This window comes from Mustelus asterias, chromosome 7 (assembly GCF_964213995.1).
Source record: "Mustelus asterias chromosome 7, sMusAst1.hap1.1, whole genome shotgun sequence".
Lineage (NCBI taxonomy): Eukaryota > Metazoa > Chordata > Chondrichthyes > Carcharhiniformes > Triakidae > Mustelus > Mustelus asterias.
In genome coordinates this window covers 94,307,139-94,331,167 of record NC_135807.1, presented here as the reverse complement: position 1 = coordinate 94,331,167, position 24,029 = coordinate 94,307,139, and the positions used below count along the sequence as shown (strand labels likewise).

The 24,029-nt window shown below is 39.7% G+C and overlaps 1 protein-coding gene across 1 annotated transcript in view; it reads left to right on the top strand.

Annotated features, from left to right (window-relative positions):
* The window catches only part of LOC144495851 (exostosin-1-like), a 190,294-nt gene extending 166,617 nt beyond the window's left edge, over positions 1-23,677 (top strand). Inside the window, exons 8-11 of the mRNA XM_078216489.1 lie at positions 1,516-1,605; positions 14,587-14,747; positions 16,992-17,163; positions 20,429-23,677. Of these exons, the coding sequence (XP_078072615.1) occupies positions 1,516-1,605; positions 14,587-14,747; positions 16,992-17,163; positions 20,429-20,614 (609 nt within the window). The 3' untranslated portion in view covers positions 20,615-23,677. The remainder of the gene's footprint in view (positions 1-1,515; positions 1,606-14,586; positions 14,748-16,991; positions 17,164-20,428) is intronic.
* Positions 23,678-24,029: the final 352 nt, after the last annotated feature.

The following is a 24,029-nucleotide window of genomic DNA, read 5'->3' as shown; positions in this document are numbered from 1 at the left end:
TTATATGTTAACATGTTGTAGTTCAGAGCACCTTTTTGAACAATCAATTGTTTTTTCAAAAATTATATCTCTGTACCTTTTAAATTCTGGAGTATACACAATACTCTCCACAGTGCAGTGCTCCACAATGCTGGAATGATGTGGATGGATGAGGTTTTTTTCATCATTCACATAGGCAACATTTACTTTCTATTGTCTATAATCTTAAGTAAATAATTGTTATCATTTCCCCCTAGAGTATATTACTGTACCATATTTTATTTTTCACCAAATGAATCTTTGTTGAATGATACCTTGAAAGTTAATTAGAATTTACAATGTGACCTAATAGACAAAAGGCATTGCATTCTAAATCCTAGAAAATAAAATGCCACTGAGTTGAATTCATGGATCTCAGCATAGCCAGAAATTGAAATGCTTCAATGGTCTCTTGTGTTCCTCAGATAGGAAGTTGGAAAATGAGGGAGGTTCCACACTTTATATGGAACAGAACTAGATTTGTTGTCGACAGTCAAATAGCCTATTTGCATTCACCATCTAAGTATGCACAAGATCAGAAGAAAGGCAACTGAGTGACTGCTGGTGCCGAAGCAACTATACTTCAGCAAAGTTCAATTTCTTTAGAAGTCATGTTGCGAAAAATTGGGGAACATTACACAATTAATTCCTCACTCAGAGCTTTCTGGCTAGACTCTTATTTTCAAAAAATATAAAACTGTTTAAAAACTGAAGTACCAAGAATAACCGTTTTACAGTTTGCACCGGAACATAGCTGGTGGAAATCCAAATTTGTGGCTCCTTTGTGCCTCAGTTTGGGCTTGGTGGCACAATGGTTAGCACTACTGCTTCACAGTGCCAGGGATTTGATGGGCCGAATGGCTTCATTCTACACTGTAGGGATTCTACGGTTGAGTCTAAACTTGATTATCAGCACTGTACACATTGCACCAGGAATCCTATTATTATATGCAGAATTAAATTAAAAAGAATGTTGACCTACATTTGATGCATATGTTTTAAAATTTGATGGAAACAATACCAAGCATTTAAAGGTTCCCAAAATTATGCAGCTGCATAGGGCACAGCAATTATAATGACTGTTGTCATTTGTAGAATTGAATGGCTTTCTCCATGAAGAGGAACAGTCCTACGTGCAGTTTCCTATGATTGCCAACTTTTAGTAAATCTTTATCTTGTGACTTAAGTCAAATAATGTTACATGTTACCACTTAGAATCTACAAATCATTGCCAAATTATTCTGTCTTTGCATTTCGTGTGAAGGAGATACTTTCTGGAGGTTTAAGAGGAGAACACAGCTGTGTTTAAAATAGAACCATCAGTGCTGGAATGTGTCAATGTAGTTTCAGCAGTGGTGTTATCCAGTGCATGTGATAATATCAATTTAGGCAATTAACAAACATATATCAGGACTTTTCATAAGACCGCACTGGTCTTATGTTTGCCACCTTGAAGATGCCAAACTAGTTATCCACTTTTTTCTGCATTATGTGCAGGTTATGAGTAGCCGTTTTCTTCCATATGATGCCATCAATACGCATGCAGTACTTAGCCTTGATGAAGACACCGTTCTTTCTACCACTGAGGTAAGATATTTAATTATATTAAATGTAGTGGCTCAGTTTGTAAATGCATTGCCCTGCTTGGAAAGTCTTGCAGATCAAGCAGTGTTAATTGCTGTGCATTGAGTCAGCTGATCTCAGCCGAGGTGGAGATGGGGGCACTGCAATTGTCTTCAGTGCACCTGTGCTAAGGAGAGAATAATTCAGCTAAGATAACTGTTCCTAATTGTTATTAGGTGTCCTGTACTGGAAAGCACTTGTGCAGGTGTTGAGCAAGTCGGGATTAAGCTGGGATGTTTGCAATTACCTGCTGACATTTGTTGCCTATGCACATACATACAGTGGTGGATAGGAAAGGATCCTTTGGTCCATCTGACCTGTCACTCTCAGCTATTGATGCCTGCTGCATCACAATATAAACATGTACCAGTGCAATGAATTGTCATTACCGAACAAGATTTGTTAAATGTTCTATATTTAAAGTTATATTTAGGATTTATAATTTGTATTAAGTTTAATTTCTAGGGAGTGTAGTGAATGGTTTGCAAATACGTTGGGCCAAAGGCAGCTTGTGGCAAAATTGAACAACATAGTCATGTTGCATACATCCAGTTTTGCTGTTAATTCTTCTCCAAACACAAGGAGTGGTCTTTGCAATTGACAAGCTTTATTTGAATCATAATGAAGTTTTGGTAGCAAATTTGGAACAATTCATTTCGGGTTTATTTTGATTCTGTGTCACTCTTGCAATGAAACCCAGTTAAATGGATAATGTAATTGATAAATGACATCCTGCACACAGAATTTTCTTTATATCTTCTGTAGAGTGAAGTTTGGAGAAGTATTTTATGCAGACAGTTGTTGGAGCATGCTTTATCATGGAGAAAAATCAAGACAGAAAAATTTGCATCTTTTAAGGGAAAAGTGTGTAAATATCTGAAACAGGAAAAAATATATGGAAAAGGCAAGTTAAGAAATTGGTTTTGGATAGCTTTGGCAAAGGGTAGGCACAGACATTGGCCTGGATTTTAACGGAGTCAGGCTGACTCGAAGTGTTTTTAAAATGGAAGACCCAGCCACGTCCTTCCTTGTCTCCCAAGAATAAAATTATGGCAGGCAAGGGCTCTTTTACAGGGAATGGATCTGCCAAGTCGAGAAATTTACCATCTTAAGCTTCCCACCTCAATGGCAGAAATTCGGTCTGAAGTCTCCTCCTGTGTGGTGAACTTGTATGATAATATACAGACTGAGAGCCAAATGGAGGCAAAACGGGATATGTTGACTGCAGCACAAACAGAGGAAGAAGAGATTGGATAAAAATGAGACCCAGAAGTGAAGGGCAACAGTGCTTTTCTGGTGGGGTGGTGATAGAAGATAAAGTTATTGTATTTGAGGAGCTGCTTGTTTTTATCAGTAGCTGAACCTTGCAGTAGATTTAGTTTAGGGTATCCAACCTTCCCAGAATGATTGGGAGATTCCAGGAATTGGATGCATGGATGACTACCAAGCTGTGTCTCAAGCAACCTGGGAGTTTATCTACTTAAATTTCCCCCTGCTGTATGCACCACCTCCACCCTGTAATGTCACTGACTGCTTTGTTAAAATTTCAAACTCAATGGTTTCACCCAACCACAAGGAAATGGAGGGAAGCCTGGAGTTGGTTGGTTTGGTGGTGGCTTGAGAGAAGAGGTGGGTGTTTTGAGGGAAGGGAGCTCGAGATTTGAGGGAAGAGAGGAAATATGGGAATGGGAATCAAGGGTGGAGAGGCAGGGGTAGTGATGGAGACGGATGGGGATCTGAGGAGAGATGGAAATTGTGTCATGGGAGAGAAAGGCCCCGTTGTCGGGAAGTGGGGTTGGCATGGAGGCCATTATTTTCTACAGAGCTGAGAATAGTAGCAGTACGATAGTGAATGGGAGCACCACTGAGGGGAACAACTGTTACTTGGGTGAGTGAAACTTTACTGTGGGGAAAATAGTGAAAGATTATTTCCATTGGACAAATGGAGAACTTGGAAATGGAAGAAACGAGGGGAAAAGGAGAAGAAAAATCCTTGAACTGAAGATTAATAAACGATGGGATACTTCATGCTATATGGCAATTGTGGGAGAGACTTTTTTGTTCAGAGGGAATGGACATGTGTTGAAAACAAAAAAAAATAAAAGATCTAGGGAGGTGTTGCAATGAATGAAGTCACAGGAAAGAGGGGGTTGAAAGACTATGTGAACACTTTTGAATCCAAGCTTAGGAAGTGGTTTAGAGATATCTCTGCTGAATTGAGTTCTGGATGATGTATCATGAGAAAATCCCACTGCCTTTCATGCAAGCTCTGAACTGGTTCAGACCAACTTCTGCCACCTGGTTTTAATCTGTGAAGTCCAAGTACAAATTAGTTCTGAATCGTTCCCATTTCAGAAGTTGTCATCATCAAAAGGAATCATAGTCCGAGTGTCTGAGGCGATAGACACCACCCCTCTTCCCTTGCTCATGCAATCAGTGCAATTGCATTTGTTGAATCACATGGTCAGTATGTCAAATGATCCAACTTCCAGGAATGCCTCTAACCAGAGTTCACAGCCCCATTTTGTTACTTCAAGTTTTCCTTTTTATAAAGTAAAAGTATAAGCAGATCTTAAATGAGTTGAATAGCCTTAGTTGTAAGTACAGGTCCTCCTGGCATTGCAATCTGTCAGAGTTCATGTTGTATGTCAGTCATTTATGATTTACCAACATTCCTGATTTATTGGCACATATTTCTGATTCAAGCTTTCAGCCCCAAGATTAAATCAGAACAACAGTTTGCTTCAGCTCTATTTTTATTGCATGAGGTTTGGGAGATGGGTCAAATAAGAAACAGCAGTAGTTTAGGAGAATCAGAGCACAGTTGAAGGAAAAATGCACTGACCAATTTGTTTAAGCAGGTTTCCACTGTATTTCCACTATTTGACTTTGCAAATATACTTAAAAATACTTGAATTGCTTCTTTGATACCTTAGTAAGTTAGTTGAGCGATTCAGACTACAGATGTCCCAGTGGGGAAAAAAGGAGCAAGGCCATCTTACTGCATGGGATCTGGGAGCCTTCCAGACTTAACACTGTGAAGGCAGAGGAAGAAAATAACCAGAGGTCAATACAAGGAGTCTGGCCCCAAGGGCCTGAATACAGTACCAAAAAAAGTCCATGACTTCATATGAGTCAAGATCAAAGAATGCGCCTTTGAATGCCATCCCTAACACCAATAGCTTAATGTACTGGACCCTTACCCTCCCCCATCAGCAACAATCTCCAGCAATCAGCATAACATTCATATGTTCCACCTCGTCCTCACACTTACCAATATTGAGAGCCACAGAGCCACATTTGCAGCATCATACTTCCAGCTATTCAGCTGTGATGGACACGTCCCTCGAAACATTGCAACACATGCTGACACACTTTCCCCACTTTTCCAGTGCAAGGTAGCAATTAATAGGAATAGCAGCAGACAGACATGGCTGCATATCCTCCAAGGTGATGCTCGGCATTTTTGACACCGCCATCACTGAGGCAGTGGAGACTATCATCACTTAAAACTAACCAAGGTGATGGTATGTTCCTGTCGTAAGCGCCTTATGAAATCCAGTTCACCTTCATTCTGAAATCTGGTATTAAATATAAGCTTCAGCTTGGTATAATCATGCTTTCTGCCTCTTTCCCCTTCCGTAACCCTTGGATAGTTATGCCAAGAATTGCCACCTGGCCAGAGAGTGGTGCCTGAGAAAGAGCTGACCTCTGAGAAAAATGCACCATCGTTTGATCTGATACTCGCAGCCACCAATTCAGATCCTGGCATTGTGCATATTTTAGAGCAGTGTGCCCACTGACTTGTCACAGGTATTTCTACGGCATCAGCCTTTAAACCACGTGCAGTAGCTTCAGTAGAAAATGCTTTGCACATACTCAATACAGGTAAAGGTATTATATGTATACTTAGTAGGCATCAACCATCATTCAGTGATTTAAGAAAGCGAAACACCAACAATCAAAATATTCTCAAACTCTGCTTTTTTTTGTCTTGCCCTTTTACTGAAAAATGCAGGAAAAAGTAAAAATGCACGTGCTCTGATATGTGTATTCAGACCATATGCCCAACAACATTTTTCATTTTTTATCAAAAATGCAATTAGTCAAATCTGAAGTCCCAATTAACCATATGCAGCCAATGGCTAGAATAGTGGACAACACTGGACTTTGGACAGATGAGGACTTTGATGGAGTAACCGATAGGAAAAAGGGCTGCTGGGTGCATTGGGAAACTGCCATTGAGCCTATTGACACTGTCAAAGAACATGGATGAATCCACCTCCAACATGGTACTGAACTAGGAGCCTGTCATTTCCAGAATGACAGATCCAGCTGTCGTGCAAAATCTGATGGCAGACGTCTCAGCTCCATTGCAGCACAGGTTGAAGCCACTGATTGCTGCAGTGGAAGCTGAGAGAGAACTCATGAGATTTCTGCTTGTTGACATGCAAGTCAAGCTTGGTGCCATGCGTACTTAGACTACTGCCATTGTGGCTATTGATACCTGTGCTTAGCGGGGCATGTAGAATCTCTCAGCAGTTTACCAGTCTGTGCTCCAATAGTTTGCTAGAATTTCTGAGACATTAGCCCAGGGGAATGGTAGAGGCTCCACGGTAGACAATCTTGCTCTCTGTTCTCGGGATTTATTTTTATTCGTTCGTGGGATGTGGGTGTCGCTGGATGAGCCAGTATCTACTGTTCATCCCTGAGGGCATTTAAGAGTCAACTACATTGCTGTGGATCTGGAGTCGCATGTAGGCCAGACTGGGTAAGGATGGCAGGTTTCCTTCCCTGAAGGTCATTAGTGAACCAGCTAGATTTTTACGAAAATTAACAATGGTTTCTTGGTCATTATTAGACTTTTAATTTCAGGGGGTTTTTTTGTATTCCAATTTCACTATCTGCTGTGATGGGATTCGAACCCAGATTCCCAGAGCATTACCCTGGGTTTCTAGATTACTAGTTCAGTGACAATACCACTATGCCACTGCCTCCCCTGGAGGGTCTCACCTGACAAAGGGCAGCACTCCGAAAGCTAGTGGCTTTTGCTACCAAATAAACCTGTTGGACTTTAACCTGGTGTTGTTAGACTTCTTACTGTGATTCCCCTGGAGGGTGACAGATTGTCTTTCCACCATGTTGCTTTTCAGCCAGACTTCTGATGTCCATGTCAAGGAAATGTAGTCGTAAACTGGATGCTCAAGGGTATCCTGTAAGACGATTTGCATGCTTTTGCCTCTCCATAGAAAGTCAGCAGCCTTCCACTGGTCATGTAGTAGCACTAGGCCAGACAAAGGCAACCACAAAGCAGACAATAAGCGGACAGCTTCTCTCTGAAGCCACTGTTCCATCTCCCTGTATTACTGCAACTCAAGAGGAACTTCAACCATAGCCCCTATAACTGAGAACAAATGATATACTGAGGTTTTCCAAAACCAAGCCACTCCATTCAAAGGTCCAGCACTTCTGTTCTGACTGAAAGAACTTCTTCAACCTTTCCAATAGCAATAGCACTTCCACCAACTCTGCAGCAGCACTTTGCTTGAAAGTCGGGTGGTAATGTCCTTACGTTGCTGGTAGGGGCCATCATGCAGCTAAGTATAGAGGGCAACATAGTATCATGGATAAAGGATTGATTAGTTAACAGGAAAAGAGTAGGGATAAATGGGTCATTTTCACATTGGCAAACTATAACTAGTGGAATGCCACAGGGATCATGTTTGCTGAGGCCTTAACTATTTGCAATCTTGGGTGATTGCTACATTTGCTCATGACACAAAGATAGATAACAGTAATTTGTAATGAGAGCATAAAGAATCTGAAAAGAGATATAGATAAAGTTAAGTGAGTGGGAAAAAGATTGAAAGATGGAACTTTGGAAGGAAGAATAGAAAAACAGCTTAGCATTAAATGGAGAGAAATTCCAGAACTCTGTGGTACAGAGGGATCTGGGTGTCCTTGTACATGAATTGCATCAAATATCAGGTACAACAAGTCATTAGGAAAGCAAATGGATTGTTTATTGTAAGGGGAATGAGATCTGAAAGTAGGGAAGCTATGCTATGGTTGTACAGAGCATTTTTGAGACTACATCCTGGAGTGCAGTGTTCAGTTTTGGTCTCCTTGCTCAAAGGATATTATTACATTAGAAGCTGGTTCCTCACCTAATTCCGGGGTTTATCTTATGAGGAAAGGTTGGACAAGTTTGGCTGTATCCGTTGGAGTTTTGAAGATTGTGAGATTATCTTACTGAGGTACATAGAGTCCAGAGGAAACTTAGCAAGATGGATGCTGATAGGATGTTCCCCTTATTTGAGAAACCAGAACAAGGGAACACAATTACAATTAAGGTCTCCTATTTAAGACAGAGGTGAGGAATAATATTTTCTGAGGGTCATGAGTCTGTAGAATTCTCTTCCCCAGGCAACAGTGGAGGCTGGGATCTGAATATTTTTAAGACTGAGTTAGACAGATTCTGGATTGATGAGGGAGTCACAGGGTATAAGGGGCAAACAAGGGTGTAGAAAAGAGGCCAAAACCAGATCAGTGATGATATCAAATGGCACAGCAGGCTCGGGGCCAAATGGTCTACTCTTAATTCATATGTTTGGCATTGATTAACATTACTATCTGCTTGGACTGCTTCCGACATACTCACAAGACCACCGCGCTGTCACCCTCCCAGGGCATATTGATTGGTGCAGATATTGTCCGATGTCATCAGAAGCAGGCCATTTTCAATTTTTTTCCTATCTGGTTCCTGTAACATCGAAGCCAGGGTGCTATGGGGGAGTTTTAATTTTGCAGCCTAAATATTTTCTGATGCTCTGATAGAGAAAGCAATAGGTTCATGGCTTATCAAGGAGAATTTGCATTTTGGAAAATTGGACACCAGTTTTATGCATGCGATTTTTTTTCAAGGCTTCACCACTCCTATCCTACCCACTAAGGATGTAGAGCAGGCTGGCCCAACCTTTTTGTGTGGGGGTCCTTATTTCTCACTCGAGGAGTCAGAGCTTTTCAAAAGATAAAGTTTGGCATAACATTGAACATGAATTCCAAAAAAAAGACAGGTATAAAAAGAAACACCATGCTAAGCAAGAAAACAATGAATAATAGATAAAGCAGAGTATTAGCGCATAATAGACTGTGTGTGTGTGTTTTCTGGCTCATTTCCAGACTCTGTGTTCACTCAGTCACCCTGATGCAGAGAGCGGATAAGAGTGCATGATGGCATGGGAGGATGTGTGTGAGAATCCAGGTACTGGGAATGAGCCAAACTTTAAGACACATTCTTCCACCTCAGTCTCTCACCATTGCCCCCACCCACACACAGTCTGAATCCCCCCATGTGCACCCACTCTTCCCACACATGCACACTTTCACCACACCCCGCTCCCCCCCGCCCAAAAACCACACATGCACACTCCCTCACCCCCACACATTCACTCTTATCCCCCAGGTACACTGTCACACCGTCCACACACAGACACACGAACTCTCTCAGCATCCACCGCGCACACACTCCTTCACCGCCTTTGTCCGCCCCCCCCAAACCCCCATTCCCCCAACATCTCTAGACTCCGGGCTCCAAACTGCTGCCATTTGTTGTTCCTCCAATCATCATGGGAAGTCATCAGAACTGAGTCCATAACAAATACAGGAAACGCTGGAAAATCTCAGCAGGTCTGGCAGCATCTGTGTGGAGAGAATAGAGCCAACGTTTCGAGTCTGGTTGACCCTTCATCAGAGCATGAGCCCATCCCTGCTCCTACTTCCATCTATCTATGCGCTTTCACCAGTGGGTCGTTAAACTGTAATTATCAGGAATCCTAGATGTATTTTTCAGTCTCTGGTCAGGAGCTCTGAGGGCATATTGTAATCCAACTGTTGACCAGCTGGACATCAGCACTGTGGTGGAAAAAATATGATTTTGTAGTCTTAGGACATTACTACAACATGCAGTATGATTGTTCATTAATTCATCCAGAAAGACCTTTTTTTAATTTTTGGAAGCCACCATTCTTAAAGTGGGGTGTGTTTGCTCAGTACAAAGCTGCAGGTGACTATTTGCAAAATGGATGCTGCTGCAAAAAGGATGGAACAAAAATTATGGCAAGGTCCATTCTTCTGAGTGGATGACTATTGTGCAAGATGATGTAGTCACTGCAACAAAAATAATTCAATTGTAGATTCTACTCTTTGAAACTGTTTTTCAAAGAAAAGCCAATATGAAAAGGGTACTTTGTTTAGCCAAGGAGGTACTTTAAAGCATGTCATACTAACCATAATTAACTCTTCATCAGAGGATTAATTTAGAAAACGTTTTGAAGGGAAGAGCCAAATGCAAAAAGAAAGCTTTTCCATTTAAATTTAATGGTGATGAGTTCTCTGAATAATTAATTATTGGGATGTTAGCAACTATTTTATTATGTAACCGTTACAAAAAATATCAGTCAGTAATCCACAATCCTCTTTCCTTACCTTAATTACAGTAAGTCTGTTGTCAGTACAGCTTTGAAGATAACGTCACTCAAATGAGCTATCATGTAGATGAAATTGGTTGGATTTTAGCAATGGGAGGAATATTGTTAATTAAAACCTTATCGCTGATCTATCAACATTTGTAGGTTTTGTATATGGAGACTCTCGGGTGGATTAAGCAGTGGTAATCAGATCATTTAATCATTTTGTCCTTAATTACTTTGCTGTTTTAATTATGCAGATAAATCAATTTCTTTCCCACCTCCCCAACTCTTCCAGGAGATTTGAATACTATTGTTAAAACCGTATATCTAAAAGTGTCATTCATTTTAGTTTTAATTGTTGAAGTTGCTAGATTAAAGTGCAATAAGTAAGAAATGATTAAATGTATCTTGCACCAGTATAATGTTTTGTGAACTTAATTTTTCATAAAACACTATATTCAAATATATCTATAATAGTTATAGTTGTTTCACATGTGAGTTTGAATAAAATGCTATTCTTAGTCTTTTATATATCAGTGGGGAGGAGGCTGCAGTTGTGTATCACTACAGTTAGCAATCTACTAGCATCTTTTATTCCATATGCAGGTTTTAAAGTTCCCTATAGTTTAGCTGAGAATTGTTTTTCCTCCTGTACTAATGAAGTTGATTCCATGCTGATTTATATTATATTCTTTCATGGGCTATGAGTGTCATTGGCCCATAATTAATTGCCTTTGAGAAGATGCACATTGCCTTACTCAAGTGGACACTTTTGCACATGAGCTTCATGGGTGAGCATCACAGTGTACTAATCAACTGTGGAGGGCATCTTAACCAAGCTCTCTCTTCTCAATATTGTCCACACACCCATATCTAGGAGGGGTCTTCCACATTCAGCCATGAATAGTGGTGGACAGTTAAACAAGCTTGAGGAGGTGGCTTCACAAAGATCCCCATACTCATTGATGCAGGAGCCCAGCACGAGTGCAAAAGTCTAGGCTGAAGCATTTGCAACAATCTTCAGCTAGAGGTGCCAAGTTGTTGATCATCTCGGCCTCCTGCTGAGGCCCCCTGCATTACAGACGCCAGTCTTGAGCCAATTCATTTCACTCCTCATGATGTAAAGAAATGGCTGAAGGCACTCAATACTGAAAAGGTTATGGCCCCGGATAACATTTCAGCTTTCGTACCGAAAGCTTATGCTCCAGAACTAACTGCGCCCTTAGCCAGCTGCTTCAGTACAGCTACAATACTGGCATCTACACAGCAATGTGGAATGGTGTCCAGGTATATCCTGTCCTCAAAATGCAGGACAAATCCAACTTGTCAATTACCACCCCATCAGCCTCCTCTTGATAATCAGCAAAATGATGGAAACTATTGTCAACCAAGCAATCAAGTGGCACATATGCAGCAGCAACCTGCTCACCGACGCTCAGTTTGGGTTCTGTCAAGGCCACTCGGCTTCTAACCTCAGTACAGCCTTGGTCCAAGCAGGCACAAAAGAGTGGAATTCGAGGTGAGAAATGCCCCTCGACATCAAGGCAGCATTTGACTAAGTGTGGCATCAAAGAGCCTGAGTAAAATATAAGTCAATGGGAATCAGAGGCAAAACCTCCAGTGATTGGAGTTATAACTAGCACAAAGGTCAAAAGTAGGAATGTTTACAGATGATTTCACAATATTCAGCTCCATTCGCGACTCCTTAGATGCTGAAGCAGTTCATGTAAAAATCTTGGAACTCCCTCCCTAACAACATTGTGGGTATACCTACACCACATGGACTGCAGCGATTCAAGAAGGTAGCTCACGATCGCCTGTTCATGGGCAATTAAGGATAGACAGTGAAAATGTTGGCCTAGCTAGCGATGTCTACATCGCATGAAAAATTGGACAGTGGTCAGGAATTATACTCCGAAAAAGAGGGTGAGGATTGATAAATTGTATTTGTGTGGTACCTTTAATCCAATAAAACTGTCTCGAGACACTTTAAAGAAGCATTATAAAACAAAATATGACACACAAAGCGATAATAGGACAAAAAGCTTGGTTAACATTGAAACATAGAAAATAGGAGCAGGAGGCCGCCATTTGGATCTTCGATCCTGCTCCGTCATTTGTTATGGATCATGGCTGATCATCTAACTCAATAGCTTGATCCTGCCTTCCCCCATATCCTTTGAACCCCTTTGCCTGAAGAGCTATATCTAACTGCTTCTTGAAAACATTCAATGTTTTGGCCTCAACTACTTTCTGTGGTAGCGAATTCCATAGGCTGACCATTCTCTGGGTGAAGAAATTTCTCCTCATCTCTGTCCTAAACAGTCTGCCCTGTATCATCAGACTGTGACCCCCTGATTCTGGGCACCCCCACCATTGGGAACATCCTTCACCATCTACCCTGCCTCATCCTGTTTATCCATTTATACTGCATCTGCCGTGCACTTGCCACTCACTCAACTTGTCCAAATCACACTTGAGGATCTCTGCATCATCCTCAATGAATTCCAGAACTTGGAGCTTAGGCACCTGAAAGCTAGAACATTGCTAGATCAATAAAAATCGAGGATGCTCAAGTGGCTAGAGTTAGAGGAGATATCTCTCGGGGTTCAAGGACTGGAGGAGATTGCAGAGAGAGACAAACTTATTAGGCCATGAAAGAATTTGAAAACAAGGATGTGAATTTTAAAATCAAGGTGTTGCTTAACTGGAGCCAATATAATAAATTTCTGCTCATCCAGTACTCATGAAAGACATGTAATCTGATCATTTGGAGACAGTGGATGGATAATGGGATAAAACTGATTAACATAAAGTGAGCCTGTCATCAACGTACATGTGAAAACTGACATTTTCCAATTATATCATCAAGGGGTAACCTGTAGAAGAGAAGTAGGAGGAGGTCAAAAATAGATCCTTGGACGTCAGCTATATTCTACCAGTTTCCCTGAGAATTGAATATTTGTTTTATAGGTTTCTATGAGATCCCCCCCCCCCTCATTCTTCTGAACTCCAGCGAATACAATCCTAGCCAATTGAATATCTCCTCATGCGTCAGTCTCGCCATCTCAGGAAACAGTCTGGTAAACCTTCTATGCACTCCCTCTAGAGCAAGAACATCCTTCCTCAGATAAGGAGACCAAAACTGCGCGCACTATTCCAGTTGTGGCCCCACCAAGGCTCTGTTTAATTGCATCCTCTCACTGTGAAGGCCAACTTACCATTTGCCTTTTTTATCACCTGCTGCACTGGCATGCTTACCTTCAGTGACTGGTGTATGAGGGCACCCAGGTCTCATTGAATATTCCCCTCTCTTAATTTATGGCCATTCAGATAGTAATCTGCTTTCCTGTTTTTGCTGCCGAAGTGAATAGCCTCTCATTTATCCATTTATACTGCATCTGCCGTGCACTTGCCACTCACTCAACTTGTCCAAATCACACTTGAGGATCTCTGCATCATCCTCTCAGCTCACCCTCCCACCCAGCTTCGTGTCATGATCTGCAAATTTCCCTCATCTAAATCATTAATAGATACAGTGAATAGCTGGGGTCCCAGCACTGATCCCTGCAATACCCCACTAGTCACTGCCTGCCATTTGGAAAAAGACCTATTTATTCCTATTCTTTGTTTCCTGCCTGCCAATCAGTTTTCTATCCATCTCAATACACTGCCACCAAGCCCATGTGCTTTACCTCTTTACCTTTACACCCTAATCTCTTATGTGGGACTTTGTCGAAAGCCTTCTGAAAGTCCAAATAGACCACATTCACAGGCTCCCCCTAAAGACTAGGGGGGAGGAAAAAGCAAGATAATGAGATGGAGAGGTTTTGGAAATGAATTCCAGAACTTGGAGCTTAGGCACCTGAAAGCTAGAACATTGCTAGATCAATACAAATCGAGGATGCTCAAGTGGCTAGAGTTAGAGGAGATATCTCTCCGGGTTCAAGGACTGGAGGAGATTGCAGAGAGAGACAAACTTATTAGGCCATGAAAGAATTTGAAAACAAGGATGAGAATTTTAAAATCAAGGTGTTGCTTAACTGGAGCCAATATAATAAATTTCTGCTCATCCAGTACTCATGAAAGACATGTAATCCGATCATTTGGAGACAGTGGATGGATAATGGGATAAAACTGATTAACATAAAGTGAGCCTGTCATCAACGTACATGTGAAAACTGACATTTTCCAATTATATCATCAAGGGGTAACCTGTAGAAGAGAAGTAGAAGGAGGTCAAAAATAGATCCTTGGACATCAGCTATATTCTACCAGTTTCCCTGAGAATTGAATATTTGTTTTAATGTCAGCTTGATGACAGCTGTCTTTGTCTACTTTAAATTTTACAAAAACGAAGATTATAGCCCTCGTGATTTATCTGCACACAAATTTAGTATTTCCTCTTCCATCATTATTATGAAGGTTGGTTAATAATTTTGTAATAAATTTACTTTGGCTTCATCTATTTTAGGTGGATTTTGCCTTCATCGTGTGGCAAAGCTTCCCTGAGAGAATTGTAGGATATCCAGCTCGCAGTCATTTCTGGGACAGCACAAAGGAAAGATGGGGATATACATCTAAATGGACCAATGATTACTCCATGGTCCTAACAGGCGCTGCTATCTACCACAAGTATGTACATAGACAGGCAGTAAAACATTGTAAGAGAGGGGGTTGAAAAACAATGAATATTTGTATGTTTTTCCACAAAGCTGAATTCTACCATGTGTGGAATCCAGCAAGTCATTACCCAACTAGCCTATGGCACAGTGTTTTATTTCTTTTCAGGCACATATTCATAAATCTTTGAAGGCTGCAGGGCAGTGAGGAGGGTGGATTTTTTTAATAGGGCCATTGAATACAAAACCAATAAGTCATTCTAAACTTTTTACAAATCTAGGTTCAGCTTCAGCTGAAGTATTGTGTACAGTTCTGGACACACCACACTTTAGGAAGGATATCAAAGACTTGCAGAGAGTGGAGAGAAAGTTTAGCAAGATAGGGACTTCAGTCATATGAAGAGGTGAGATAAGCTGAGATTGTTCTCCAGAGTGGGGAATGCAATGTTGGAATCAGATACAGGGAATGTAACTAGTCTTCATAAATTTTAAAATCAAGATTTTATTGTTGTGAAACAGGAAGCTATAAATTGCCCTTATGCTCAAACCAGAGATGAGGCAAGAGTCCTAACTGCATTGTAGGAACTAATGTTTTTCCATAAATTATTATTATATTTTTGCATAGCTCTCCTTTTGATGCCAATAAACTTTAATTGAAAATTTTATTTTCCTCTAGGCACTGGGTGGGAAACTGACAAAAGTTGAATAATAATCTCATAAACTTCTTAGTTTTTCCCGTGAAATCTGATGAGGGAGAGAAAGTGTTACATGGGTTGATTTTTATTAAGACCAATCAATCATTAAAAGTTGCATTTTGTGCCATAATCATTATAAACTTAGTTACAAAGAATGAACTGAAGATTGCTGTTTTAGATATGCCTGTTGTCTTCTCTTGCAATGCTTTAGATTTGGGAAATAGATCTAATGAAGCCCACTGCAACAGCAGGCAAATTCACAAAAACGACCACAGCCCTTAATGACAAGTAATCACACTTTAACAAGGTGCAAACAGCTGCTAAATGTTTCAAAATAGTCAGCACACTTAACATGGTTTATGCAGTGTCTTTGTAATTGACAAGAATCATAATGAGAAATGGTTTACCCAATGTAGTTGACTGTCCAGGGTAAATGAGAATAGTTTAAGTGATGGGGACTGTAATGATGCTCCACAACAGATAGGATTAATACAAGATCTGGATAATCTCAAATGCAAGATGCAAGCTAGTTTGATACTGCCTGATTTCTGTAGTGACTTTGAGAATGAAAAACAAGATTTTGGTTGCGTTTGTTGAGTCCAATATATGTGCATCCGGCTATCACAAATCATCTAACTGCTGAACGCAACAGCTCCGAACATCAGTCCCCACTGATTTTGTCAGTGTTAAATAAGTACTGCAAATCAGCTCTGGTATAAATAAGCAGATGCAGGATTTATTATCATCGGGAAGCAGTTGTGCTAACTTTCTGTTCATGTGCAGAGTTTCAGGTTAGCATTACTGTTACATTTTAAATCAAATGACATTCCTCTGTCACGTTCGGCTAGTGTATTGTTGAAAATTCAAGTTAAAATGTAACCTGTCTTCTAGCTCATTATTCAAGTTTAATTTTTTTAATTGAAAACTTCTCGAAGAAAATTGCAAGCCTATTTGAGGTAGAGTTTTGAAATTAATTTATATTGCAATTTTCGTTAATTAAATCAACTACTTAACAGTAAAATTACAGTTAATCACGCAACATGAATTTCATTTTTCTTTTCTACACTTGTGAATTATTCAGTGACAATGTTGCCCAAATTGGTTTCTGCTTTGCACTTTTAAAATTGTACACTTCAGTATAAACATTTCAATCTTAAACTTTAAGCAACAAAGTTATCATTAATATTCTTCACCATTCACCACTTCTCCTGCCTCTCCATCCCTTTACCCCATAAGTTACTTTGATGTGTTTCATTGATAGTTCTGCTTATAAGCAGTTCTTAACCATGCAACTTAATATCAGTAAAATTATGTCAGAGCAATTCCATCAATGGTTATGGACCTCTGGCGTTGCTGCTGAGGAAACAGTCTTGGGTATTCTCCCTTTTGAATTTCAACCAGATTATTGAATTATACTTGCGTAAAGTACAAGAATTATGAATCATTTAACTCCTTTATATAAAATAAGCAACTAGGTAGCCACAGTTGTAAAGTTTTAAAAGTAATTATATGCATTTTAGATATTTATGATTAACTCATGACTTATGATTTTATTGTTGTAGGTACTACCATTACCTGTATACTCATTACCTGCCTTCCAGTCTAAAAAACATGGTGGACCAACTGGCCAATTGTGAAGACATATTGATGAACTTTTTGGTTTCAGCTGTTACTAAGCTGCCACCTGTTAAAGTCACTCAGAAAAAGCAGTATAAAGAGACAATGATGCAGCAGGTAACTTAATTTTGCTAAAAGTGAAGGAACCCAGACGACATGGATTTTATGATCGGAGTTAGATTTGTTAAGCTTCAAGCCTGATGTAGCATCTAGATTTGGAGATTGATAGAAAGACTTGCATTCACATGAGAGAAGAAATTCAGCTATTTCTTTTCTTAGAAACCTGAAATCCCTCCTCACAGCATCTAACAACTACTTTGATCCAGTGACTGCTGATTGGAAGTGTATGTCAGGACATAAGATGAGTACAAGATCGGACTTGACTGTGATGCCCGCTATGATAGGGTAGTCTTCAGACAGGTATTGTACAGATTGATACTGCTAAGGTTCAGTGCATCATCGAGAGAAAGGGAGAATTTGAGAACAAAATGTAAAAACCTTGACACAGTAGATTAATTGTTTTCTTAAAAAAAGATGTAAACAAAAAAGTCAGTCAACACCCAAAAAGAATATGCAAGCCTTTGAATTAGAGATCATTTAGTAAATACACAGTTAGAAACAAGAAAACAAATGCAATGATACATCAGTTCACATTTAGATATAGTGCCTTAAATATACTGAAATGTCCCAACAAAAACAAAATTTCAACAAAACAAATGAAACAAAAACAAACACTCAACTTTTAAGAGAGAGTTTGGAGAGACTGAGGGAGGGAATTCCAGAGCTTAGGTTCTGGACAGGTGAAAGCACATCACTAATGGTGGAGACATTAAAAACGGGGATGCTCATGAGTCCAAAATTAGACCTGTGCAGATACCAGTGTTCTAGGTCTAGAGGTGGATGGATGGAGAGATGGGAGAAGCAAAGCTAAGGAGGGATTTAAAAACAAGGATGAGAATATTAAAATAAAAGCATTGCCAAACTGGAAACCAATGTAAGTCAGCAAGCACATAGGGGATGGGTGAATGTGACTTGGTATGAACTAGGACATGGGCTGCTGTTTTGGTTGATCTTAAGTGTATGCCGCATGGAAGAAGAGAAGCTCACCAGGTTTACATTGGAATTGCCAAGTCTAGAGTAACAAAAGGATGGATGAGTGTTTCAACAACAGATGTGCTGATGCAAAGTTGGAGTCAGGCAATGATACAAAAGTAGAGTTAAGCTGTCTCGGTGATGAAGGCGATATTTGGAAGTTCATAAAAACATAGGAAATAGAAGCAGGAGTAGGCCATTTGAGCCTGTTCCACCATTCATTTTGATCATGGCTGATCATCAAATTCAATACTCTGATCCCGCCTTCCTCCCCACATTCCTTGATTCCTTTAGCCCCAAGAGCTATATCTAATTTCTTCTTGAAATCAGACAATGTTTTGGCCTCAACTAATTTCTGTGGTAGTGAATTCCACTGATTCACCACTCTCTGGGTAAAGAAATGTTTTCTCACCTCAGTCCTGAAAGGTTTACCCCTTGTCCTCAAACTATGACCCCCTAGTTCTGGAGTCCCCCTCCATCAAGAACATTCTTTCTGAATCTACTCTCTAATCCTGTTAGAATTTCATAAGTTTTTATGAGATCCCCTCTCACTCTTCTCAACTCCAATGAATAAATTCTAACCAACTTAGTCCCTCCTCATATAACAGACTTGCTATCCCAGGAATCAACCTGGTAAACCTTTGCAGCACTCCCTCTATAGCAAGGACATCCTTCCTCAGATAAGGATACCAAAACAGCGCACTGTACTCCAGGTGTGGCCTCATCAACGCCTTGTACAATTGCAGTAAAACATCCCTATTCCTATCCTCAAATCCTCTTGCTATGAAGGCCAACATACCATTTGCCTTCTTTACTGCCTGCTGTACCTGTGTGCTTACTTTCAGTAACTGATGCATGAGGCCACCAAGGTCTCGTTGAATATCCACCTCGCTCAATTTACACCCATTCAAATAATCTGCCTTTCTATTATTGCTACCGAAGTGGATAACCTCACATTTATCCACATTATACTGCATCTGCCATGCATATGCTTGTCCAAATCATGCTAAAGCATCTCTGCATCCTCCTCGCAGCTTACCGTCCCACCCAACTTTGTATCATCTGCAAATTTGGGGATAATACATTTAGTTCCCTCTTCCAAATCATTAATATATAATGTGAATAGTTGGGGTCCCTGGGGTCCACTAGTCACTGCCTGCCAATCAGAAATAGACCCATTTATGCTCCTATCTGCTGATCAGCTTTCTACCTATATTAAGACACTATCTGCAATCCCATGCATTTCAATTTTACATTGTAGTCTTCTGTGAGACCTTGTCAAAAGCCTTCCTTGTCAAAAGCCTTCTGAAAATCTAAATAAAGCACGTCCACTTGTTTTCCTTGGTCATCTCAGGGTCATATAGAATGCCAGGGTATTTATCATCTGGTTCCATGTCAGGCATTCAGAGAGATGGAGCCAGTACCTTGAGAACAATGTTTGTGAAGGAGAGCAGAGACACGGGCCCGACCTTACTGGCTCACCATTGATCGGCGAGGCGAGGGCACGAATCAGATCGCTATCTTCCTGGCCTCGTTTTACCAACGAGAGCAGGTCGTGCCCAGAAGGGGGGAGCTCTACAAGAGAGGAGCTTGTGCAAGATTTTCTTTTGGAGAGGGGCTTGGGGAAGGTGGACAGCTATGCAAGAGGTGAGGTGCAGGGGTGGGTCGTGGAAGGGGTCATGTTGAGGGTCCATCAGGGGACTCATTGGGAGGACCCTGATTCACTGATGCCGACAGCCTACATTGTTGTGAGGGGGGTAACAATGCTACTGATGATTTGAGGGGGTGGGGGGTTGGTTTCCGGTTCACTGGAAGATCAGGGTGCCTTGCACAAAGGCACCCGAGTGCTCTGAAACTGGCTTCACTGGCGTATTTAGGTTCCGGCCCTGCAAAATGTTGGCGCTGTTTTCTCTCCACAGATGTTGTCAGACCTGCTGAAATTTTCCAGCATTTTCTGTTTTTATTTTAGATTCCAGCATCTGTAGTAATATGCTTTCATGAAGGAGAACAGTGTTTTTTTTATAATTAATAGTCCAAGAGGAAGTGATTGTACTGCAAGTAGAAAAGAAAAAGGGATGGACTTACAAGGGGTCTATTCCTGAAAGATTAGCCTGTCTTTTCTCTCTCCAGATGTTGGTGGGCTTAGTACTTATTCTTTTATCTTCTGTTATCAAGCTGAATGCATGTTATATATAGTGGTTTTTAATTATAATATATAGATGAGAACTCTGTTCACACCGTACCTATATTTGAATTCAGCTAAATATGTGATTGATCTTTTACATTTTAGTCCTCCAGAGCTTCCCGATGGGCTGATCCTGATCACTTTGCTCAGCGGCAGACCTGCATGAACACATTTGCAAGTTGGTTTGGATCCATGCCATTGGTCCATTCCCAGATGAGACTTGACCCAGTTCTCTTCAAAGACCAGGTCTCCATACTGAGAAAGAAATATCGGGACATTGAACGACTCTAACAAACACACAATCGTTGGACAGCATTGTGATTAAAGCCAGCCTATAGAATGTCCATCCTGAGCTCAGTAAATAACACCTTGTGCAAGGTGACTCTTGGCTATTACCTTATGATGCACCGAACAGATGTTTCTGACTCGAGGATTTCTGATATTAGCTTATTGACTGACTGACGGATCTATATGATCATTAGAATTTTAATTTTTTTTTAATCAATGCTGAGTGACAGGCTTGAGACCCTGTTGGGAGGAACATAAATCAGAAGTCCATGAATTGAAAGCTGAAGATCAATTAACAATTATTTCATCAGCACTGTGAAGAACAAAGTGAAACACTATTCAGTTAATCACAATTGAGTGTCTTAAATTTTGGCCTAAAGTTAATTTAAGGCTAATTTATACCACTTAAGCTGAGTTTGCTTTAGGAAAAGTGAACAATGTTTGGAGTAGGTAGCCGTCAGGCTTGTATAGGAACAGGCACTAGGGCTGTCATGACTCAGCGTGTGGTTGGGTTTCACCAATAACGTCTGCCATGTTTACTGTTAGCATGCAAAAGAAGTTTTTAAAAAAAAATACACAACCATACTCACTACAGGATAACCCTTTACTATGTATGTTGGAACTCCATCCTCATCAGCTGAAGGGGGAGGGAGTGGGGAAATCTGCCAAGCAAATGGGAATTGCTGAGTTGAAATATGTGCACATACCTGCATGTTAATATGCCTTACGGATGACTTCCTGTATGGCTTTTACAGGGTCACTGGGCTGACCTTTGGAATTGAAACATTGGCTGTGTGTATTTTAAAGTGAATGGCACATATGGTGCTCATGCAAGGGGTAGCTCCTTGTTTCTAAATAAAGTTCTATTTTTTAAATGGCAGGGCTATGTTAGCCTTTGCTCACAGGTACTTGAATGTCTGAAGACTTGAAGGAGTGCTGAGTGTGGCCTTTTAATCACTTTATTTTTGGTTAATAATGGTTCAGCCTAGTTTTTATATCTGTAATTCATTTATTTTAATAGAAATCACAGTTCATCTCGTGTGCTGAATCTCCAATCAACATTTAGACATTTCATAATTAAGGATGTGAAAAATGGGCCTTGTTATAATGTACATAATCTTGTATATTTATTATTCTGACAGAATTATGTATAGTGTATGGTTCCAAACTGACAAAGCAATGTGGGAATAATTAGGTGGTTAACTGTAAAGCAAAACAAAAAATTATTTTGTATAAGATGTACATTTCTGAGGTTTTCTAACATATTTCCAATGTTTTTCATAGTGTCTCATTGCTTTATATAAAAAGTAAATTCCCTACTGGTTGGAATAACACAACTATACACAGTTAGTGGGATTAAACCTACAAAGGAGTGGAGAGAATACAAAGCCATATATTGTGATTTACTGCGTTAGCTTTCAAACCGTTATAGTTCCATCAAAAGTAGCCTTTGTATAGATAGTATCACCAAAGACTCTTCCATCTGATACACAGATGTCTTCATTAATTTAATTGTATTCTTAGAAACATTTGCAAGTTAAATGTCTGCTGTTGAACATGAATATCGTAAAATGGATTTTTTCACTACATTTTCTGCTGCTTTTCTGTTTTTCATTTTTTGTGTAGCTTGGGAGCTTTTGCACACTTCCTATTGGCTACCATTCTTTGTGTACTTTTACAAATGTATACAGATGTAATTGTATGTCACAATTATCACTAGCTAGTTCTGGTAAGGGAGAGGTTTACATGCTGGATTACTGTCACTCCAGAGCCATTACTGTTGCAGTTTTCTTTCCCCCACACAATCTCTTTGCCATTTGTGGATCTTTCTCATAGATTTAGAATGTCCATTTGTCTTCGGACTAAATTCAATGAAATTTGCAAACAAAGCAGAAAGTAGGATTGCAAAAAAGCTGGCAAAATTGAAGACTGATGGTTATAAATTAAAGAAAAAGAGAGCAACTTTAGACATCAAGCCCCTAGGTTATTTTGTTGTCTGTTAGCAGCATTTTAAAGTTTTAAAATAATTCTTGCTTTTACACTTTCTGCAAGTTATCGATTGCATGAGTGACAGGTGGTGGTTATCTGTGGTATAAAAATATGAATCTTTAATTAAATACTCTGCAGTTTATTCAGGCAAGTAAATGTGATTTTTTTTTAAAGCACTGAAATTATGGTTTAAAAAGGTAGACTAATTTGTTTGAACTCTAAACCAATCTTTTATAATTTTACCTTTTTAGATTTAAGCAGGGAACAATCATATTATCTGCTACAGTGGGTTGAAGATGCTATTGCCAATTTTGGAATAACTAGTTATGAACAAAATTAATTGCAATATATTTAAATCTAAAGGCCCTGTTAAAATATGATCAGAAAAATGGCTTCTTGCCATTGAGCAAAGCTGAATTTTAATTTTATGGGTGTTGTGGGAAGGAGCTAGGACTTGATTTGTTTATTAAAATAAATAATCATATGAATCATTTTGCTCAGTGAATTGCAGTCAAAGAATTGTGTTTGAATGTGGTCCTTTTCAGAACATGTACAGAAAACTGGAACTGTATCTCTGGAGCCGCTCCAGTAATGCAAAAGCTCTTCAAGACTTCCATAGCATGTACGGAGAAAAAAAGTTTCCATGTAAACCTTCAATCCAGTCCCACCATGTTTTCAAGTCTTACCCAGAGGCAGAAATGGTTATATTAGGGTGACTCAATGTTGTTTCTTATAGATCCCCTTCCCCAAGATAGACCTTTTGCTACAAGAGCACTGGAATAATTGTTAGATGATTACTGACATTCCGGGGTGGGGGATGCTTTTCTTTTCAGTCCCAAGGTTACAGATTCTACTGCTGCATGTTTCTTTATGGTTATTAATTTTGCCTATTTATAATGAGTTTGTCCACAAAGTATTCCATTAACTCTCGTACCACACCATACCCTAAATTTCTGCCTCTGTAATTAGTAGTATTACGTTGGTTCACTTTTATAGTTATAAATGATTTTTTTAAAAACTAGAAAATAAATGGAAATTTTGTAAGATGTTTTTGTTAAAAATAAATGATATTTGATAATATTCTGTTTTGATATTTTAATTTTAGTCACTATTGAAGTGTTAGTTCTATTTTCTTTGCATCTGACTTGTGTTTCATCTGGTTTTTCAGTAACCTGTAAACAGATCTTCCCCCTGTGCATTTTGCCCTTCAGGGATTGTGTTTTTATAGGTTCTGGGAAGGCCAATCAAACACTTTGTTTATTTTGTCTTCTCAGATTGCAGAAGTGACTGTCTTTTTTCTGATGTGATGGTTCCATTTTTTTTCCTGTTAGTTTCTTGTGGAAAATTCTAAATGTGCTGTCCTTTTCAGTTCGATATTTTCTTTTGTACTGCTAAAGACACGACACTTTTTTGGTTATTTGTCAGGCAT